We start from the raw sequence: 7073 nt of genomic DNA on the forward strand, positions 1-7073 counted from the left end.
GGGGAGGGAAAGATGTCTTTGGTGGTGGGGTCGGATTGCAGATGGCGGAAGTGTCGGAGGATGATGTGTTGGATCCGGAGGTTGGTGGGGTGGTACGTGAGGACGAGGGGGATTCTCTTTTGGTTTTTATTGCGTGGACGGGGTGTGAGGGATGAGGTGCGGGAGATGTGGGAGACACGGTTGAGGGCGTTCTCGACCACCGAGGAGGGGAAGTTACGGTCCTTGAAAAACAAGGACAACCGAGATGTACGGGAGTGGAAGCCTCATCCTGGGAGCAGATGCGGCGGAGGCGAAGGAATTGGGAATAGGGGATAGCATTTTTGCAGGAAGGTGGGTGGGAGGAGGAGTATTCTAGGTAGCTGTGGGAGTCGGTGGGCTTGAAATGAATAAATGTGACACAATTAAGGCAGCTAAAATATATCCCACTGAGAACCAACTGGAGAGTTTAATGTCCAATGGCATCTCAACAGTCATACTAAGGATTTCTTAGACAAGGTTATAGAAAAACCTGGGAATTGAAAAACAAAAAGGGAAATTGTGAGAAGATTAATTTGAAATTTTACACAATGGTGCCATTTCCCTTCTATCAATTTTCCACCATTCTATCTTCTTTTAACTTGAGCGTAAGTTTGAAAGTGCTTCACACTCCACTCTACCTCTTCCAGTGGCCATTACCGAAAAGGAAAAAAAAAGTCAGCTGGTTATATAGCATGCGAACCATCACCGACAATCCAATTCTATCTATCTTCACCCAATGTCCACGACATTTTCAGAAAAATCACTGCACAATAATTAGAACTTACACACAGACTCTAAAATTGAATGTGGTGCTAATTTTGCAGCTACAGAGGAGCTGAGTAAACAGTGAATATCAATCCTGGGAATTTCCTCATCTATAAGACTCAGCTATTTATTTGCTGAAGTCAGTAGGGAGCTCCACATTATTTTCTAATTGACGTTCTTGTGTTTGAAATAAGATTGCTAGTTTAAGTGGCAGAAATGAAAAACTGAATTAAGAGAACTGCTATTCAGAAGAGTTTTGACATTCTTTAAAGTCAAGGTACTTCACAAAAGGTTGAGTCATAAGATAATAGCCATGGTTTTGCAGGTGGTATACTGGGCATGGATAGAGAATTGGCTATTAGGCAGGAAACAGCAAGTGGGCAAAGGGGGTTCTTTTTCAGTTTGGAAAAGTGTAATCAGTGGGGTTCCACAGGGATCAGTGCTGGGATCACAACTGTTTACAACATATGTTAATGACTTGGAGAAAGGATGTGAATGTCTTGTAGCCACATTTGCAGATGAGACAAAAATAGGTGGAAAGACAGGTTGGAAGAGGGACTCAAGCAGTTTACAGCGATATTGCTTGTCAGCATAGGGACGCCATGTTGAGGTTGTACAGGACATTGGTGAGGCCACTTTTGGAGTACCGTGTAACAATTCTGGTCACTCTGCTATAGGAAGGATATCAGGAAGGGTGGGAGAGTTCAAAACTAGCAGTCATATTCTTAAAGCGAGAGGAGAAAGATTTAAAAAGGGACCTGAGAGGCAACCTTTTTACAGAGGTTGGTTCGTATATGGAATGAGCTGCCTGAGGAAGTGGTAGATTTAGGTACAGTTACAACTTTTAAAAGAAATTTGGATAGGTATGTGAATAGGAAAGGTTTGGAGGAATATGAGCCAAACATAGGAAGGTGGGATTAGTTTAGCTTGGGGAAACTTGGTCAGCCTGGATGAGTTGGACTGAAGGATCTATTTCATGTTGTATGACTCTATGGCAGGTCAAGCAACTGGGCAAAAAGTTGGAAAATGGAATATAACGTAAGAAAATACAAGGCTGTTCATTTTGAAAACTGCAACACAGTTGGGGTACTTGTACACGACAAAATCTAGCACACAGGTGTCGCAGGTAACCAAAATGATTAATAGAATGTTGGTCCTTATTTCAAGGAGGTTGGAGTAGCGGGGAAGTCTTACTGCTACTGTACAAGGTGCTGGTGCAGGCACACCTGGAATACTGTGAGCAGTTTGGTCCTGTTATTGAAAGTATCATTTCACTGGAGGCAGTTCAGTGAAGGTTCACTAGATTGATTCCCAGTACAGAGAGTTTAACTAACAACAAAGGTTAAACAGGTTGGGATTCTACTCATTGGAGTTTAGAAGAATGAGAGGGGATCTCTTTGAAACATATAGGATTCTTAAGGAGCTTGACAGGGTAAATGCCAAGAGTCTAGGACCAGAGGGCATAGTCTCAGAATAAAGTGGTGCCAATTTAAGACTGAGGTAAGGAGGAATTTCCTCACTCAAAGGGTTGAATGCCTTTGGAACTGTTTGCCTCAGAGAGCTGTGGGGGGCAGCGTCCTTGTGTATATTTAAGGCTGAGATAGATAAATTCTTGATCAATGGGAGAAACAAGGGTTACAGGGAAAGGGCAGGAAAGTGGGTGTGAGGTATGTCTGTCAGATCAGTCATGACCCGATTGAATGGCGGAGCAGGCTCAAGGATCCCAACATCCTACTCCGGTTCCTATTTCTTATGGTCTTATTCTTCAATGGTATTTTTTGCTTCAGTTTTGCAAAAACAGAAAATTAGCAGAAATTGTTCTTATCTGGAGTTTTCCGACATAGGTGCTTTCTTAAAATAAACATGCAAGGCACATGGATTTCCAGACTGAATGGGCTGTGTGGTGAGAAAACAATTTCTTCAAGTTAGCTCGACTAATGAATTGTTTTAATACCATCTTTCAGTTATTTCCCAGTAGAACACTTGTTTTGGCAAGGCATTTGATATGAAAAGATTGAATTCTTACCTTTCCCAACATTCTTCCTAGAAAGTAGTAATGTCTGGTGAAGAGATCGCCAACCAACATTTTTGCTGCAGGATTTGGATACAGAAGCCCTTCATTTGTCGTTTTAAAAAATCCCTGGTTTGGGTTAAACCCAGTCTTGAGTAGTTCATTAAGAAATTCTCTGAATATTCCTCCACCGTCAATTCCAGCTTCATCTAAACCATGTGCGTTTAATAAGTGAACACGTATTCGTTTTCTCAGGTCAGATTCTGAAAAACAATGGGAGTAACAAAAGTTGCTCCTGAACAAGTATTGGACTAAATTGATATTTTTACAAATCACAGCCAGAAAGATGGCAGTGGTTTCAGCAATCACTGCGTAAAACTGACAGCAACCTCTCATCTGCACATGCAGTTAAACACACATCGGTGTCTAGGCTGTTTGAGGATTTCCATGTTCCTGTACCCTACCAATAGCAACGGACAAAGCCCATATCATGAGGAAAATCCCTGCCACACTGCATATCACATTTTCATGGGAGCTTTCTGTATTATTACTGCTGACAAGGAAAAAATCCAGGTTAATGTCTTATGCAGTCATGAACACATATTTAATGCATCTCATTTAAAACGACACCTTTAGAGATCAGTTGCTTCACTGTCCAAGAAAGGCATTGATGGAAGGCCCTTGCAATTTTTTTTTTTTTTTTTTTTAAATTCAACCGGCTGTAAGACGTTGAATTAACATACAACCCTCAGTCACTTTGCTGATGTCAAGATTGTCTCGAGTCAAGTTCAGCATTTAGTATTAAGTATGGCACAATCTGGTCTTTGCTGAGACAACCAGGCAGATTTATTCGAAAGAATGTGTGGTTTCATATCTAAAATAATGTTGCCTCTTCTGCAATCACTAATTACAATTAGTGTTTCTAAATAAAGGATTAAAAAAGGTACATGATGCAGGAATCAATGAAATAATTATATGCAGGCTCTGGAAGGAGCAATCTGGATTGGCTAATGGATATTTGCTTGGTTTTGATTTTTACTATTTGCTTTAAGGAGCAGATTGCATTCAAATTACACAATGCTGGCTATCAGGTTTCATTTACGGCAAAAGCAAATGATTTTTTTTGCGCAGAACTCTTTCTGCTACAAACCCTATGAATTTCTACTTAGCGCAGACAGTTTGATTTGCTGCCAGAGGACAGTTTTGCATAAAAGGTCCCAAGGGTACAAAAACATTACATTCTGAATGAATCTCAGCAATAAAAATCACTTTCCACAAATCATGTGTCTTCTAAAAGATGACCATTATTCATGCCCAACTAGGAAGGAATATCATTAGACCTTGGGTTGAAATCTAAGAATTGTCGCACTTTACTTCCCCAAAACATTATGACAAATCAATGCAATAAACTGCAACAGGGAGTGTTGAAATGGACTAATTTTAAGCTCCCTATTAACAATGCAATTTATACTACTCGTCTCTGTAGACCGCAACTGCCCTGAACACGAATACAAGATGAGCACTATAGCTGATGATTTAATAATTTCCTACTGTATGCAGTCTCCTGGAAGAGCCTTGAACCAGTGGAACTGCATTGAAAATACAACACAGAAAGTGGCCACAACAGGTCTATGTACAAATGCAAAATATTTCAAATTTTTAGCATTTGCTGTAAGAACAGAAAATGAGAAAAAGAAGAGCAGATCTGTAGCATCTGGTGACAGAGAAACAGAAAGCATGATCCTGAGCTTCCGGTGCCTGCAATTTTGAATCACCACCTTACTTGTCTCTTGGAATGTTCCACTTTCAGGATTCATTTGAGCTCAACAAGTGCCTCCATTTTCTTTTACGGACCTTGGTCATTTCCTCCTGTTCTTACTTTTTATTTTGATTTTTGAATGCAAGTTCTTCTGCCAGTCAATTTTTTTAAAATTCTTTAATTCTGGGGATCACCAGCAAGGCCACCATCTTGTATCAATCCTTAACTGCCCTCAAGAAAATGGTGGTGAACTGCCTTCTTGAACTACTGCAGTACTTGGGCTGCAGGGACACCCAGAGTGCTATTAGAAAGTTACAGGATTTTGATCCAGGGATTGTGAAGGAACATTGATGTACTTCCAATCAGAACATCAATGGAGACAGCTTTTGTCATTATCTTCTCTCATGGCCATCGCCTTCCATCAATTAACTGCTCATTTAATTTCTCTTGTTTTCCACCCCATCACAGACTACCCCACTCCCCACCCCCCCCAGCTTTATCCTGTTACCCACACTCACCCTCCCCAATCCTGGACAATGCTTAAAACCTATGAAAGTTCTACTTTTCCCTGACTTTGGTGCAACGACAGGAACTTCTCTCCCATAAATGTTGCCTAATCTGCTTAGCATTTACAATTTAATTAAGTTTAGGCCTACATTTACGCTCTGCACAAGCCTCCTGCCATCATACTTCATCTCACCCTATTAACATGTCATTTCTTCTTCTATCCATGTATCTCCTACCATGCCTGTCTTTGGGTGCATCTGCTAATGGCCTCAACTGTCAATTTGGTAGTTAGTGCCACATTCATATGGTGACAAGTTCCTCCTTAATTACTTGTTGGATTTACTGATGAGCATCTTATATTAGAGATCCCTAATTGTGAACTCCATGCAAGATGAAACAACTCTACATTTACCTTCAGCTCTGATGGAGCGTCACTGGACTTCATCGAAAGTAAATTTTTTTTTGCCCCTCCACATGCTGCCGGACCACCTGAGTTTCTCAAGCACCCACAATTCTCTCTTTTATTCTAATTTACCTTACTTAATTTTGAAATTCTAACCTTAAACAGTTCACAGGATTTAGATTAAAACAGAAATTGCTGGGAGAGAATTCTCCCTGAAGAGAAAGAAGAGTTAATAAAGAACAAAAGAGAAGTACAGCACAGGAACAGGCCCTTCGGCCCTCCAAGCCTGTGCCAATCATGCCCTGACTAAACTAAAAACACAAACCTTCTGCCCTTATTCAGTCCATATCCATCTATTCCTTCCCGGTTCATGTAACCATCCAGATGCCTCTTAAATGTCACCAATGTGCCTGCTTCCACCACCTCCTCTGGCAGTGCATTCCAGGCTCCTACTACTCTCTGCTTGATAAGCATTCCTCGCACATCTCCCCTAAAATTTTGCCCTCTGACCGTGAACCTGTGCCACTTGTAATTGTAACTTCAACCCTGGGAAAATGCTTCTGACTATCCAATCAATCGATGCCTTAATTTTGTAGACCTGTATCAGGTCTCCTCTCAGTCACCATCTTTCCAGTGAAAACAATCCAGTTTTTTTTTTAAACCTTTCCTCATAGCCAATGCCCTCAAGACCGGGCAATATCTGGGTGAAACCTTTTCTGCACTCTCTCCAAAGCTTCCATGTCCTTTGGTAATGTGGCGACAAAAGTGCACACAATATTCCAAATGCAGCCTAATAAGTGTTTCATACAGCTGCAACATGTTTTGCCAACTCTTGTATTCCATGCCTTGGCCGATGAAGGAAAGCATACCATATGCATTCTTAATCACTTTGGCCACCTGCGTTGCCAATTTTAGGGAACTGTAGACCAACATACCCAGACTCGTTGGCATATTAATATTCCTAAGGGTTCTGCCATTTACAGTATAATTCACTAATAAATTTGATCCTCCAAAATACACCACCTTGCAATGGGCTGGATTAAACTCCGTCTGCTATTTCTGTGCTCAAGTCATCCATCTATATCCTGTTGTATCCTTTCACAATCATTGGGACTATCAGCAACTCCATCAATGTTCATGTCATCTGCAAACTTACTAATCAGACCACATTTTCCTCCAGATCATTTATAGATACTACAAAAATAGAGGATCTAAGACTGATCCCTGTGGAACACCACTAGTTACCGGTCTCCATTCTGAAAGACACACTTCCAATGCTACCTTCTGTCTATGACCAAGCCAGTTTTGTATCTAACTAGCCAGCCCACCCCGAATCCAATGTGATTTTCGTTTTTGTACTAATCTGCCATGTGGGACTTTATCAAATGCCTTACTAAACTCGATATAAACTATATCCACAGCTCTTCCCTCAATTATCTTTTTCACCTCTTCAAAAAAATTGAATCAGGTTGGTGAGACATGACCTTCCCCGTACGAAACCATGCTGCCTGTCATTAACTTGTCCGTTTTCTTCCAAACGTGCATATACCCTGTCCCTCAGTATCTTCTCCAACAGCTTCCACATCACAGATGTCAGACTCACCAGCCTA

The 7073-nt window shown here is 41.0% G+C and overlaps 1 protein-coding gene across 1 annotated transcript in view; it reads right to left on the minus strand.

The window, feature by feature from the left end:
• The window catches only part of LOC109937078 (ubiquitin-protein ligase E3C-like), a 28056-nt gene extending 21338 nt beyond the window's left edge, over positions 1-6718 (minus strand). The window contains exons 1-2 of the mRNA XM_048606090.1: positions 6709-6718; positions 2810-3057 (exon numbers count right to left, since the gene is read on the minus strand). Of these exons, the coding sequence (XP_048462047.1) occupies positions 2810-3057; positions 6709-6718 (258 nt within the window). The remainder of the gene's footprint in view (positions 1-2809; positions 3058-6708) is intronic.
• Between the last annotated feature and the right edge of the window lie 355 nt (positions 6719-7073).

This window comes from Rhincodon typus, chromosome 2 (assembly GCF_021869965.1).
Source record: "Rhincodon typus isolate 14 chromosome 2, sRhiTyp1.1, whole genome shotgun sequence".
Lineage (NCBI taxonomy): Eukaryota > Metazoa > Chordata > Chondrichthyes > Orectolobiformes > Rhincodontidae > Rhincodon > Rhincodon typus.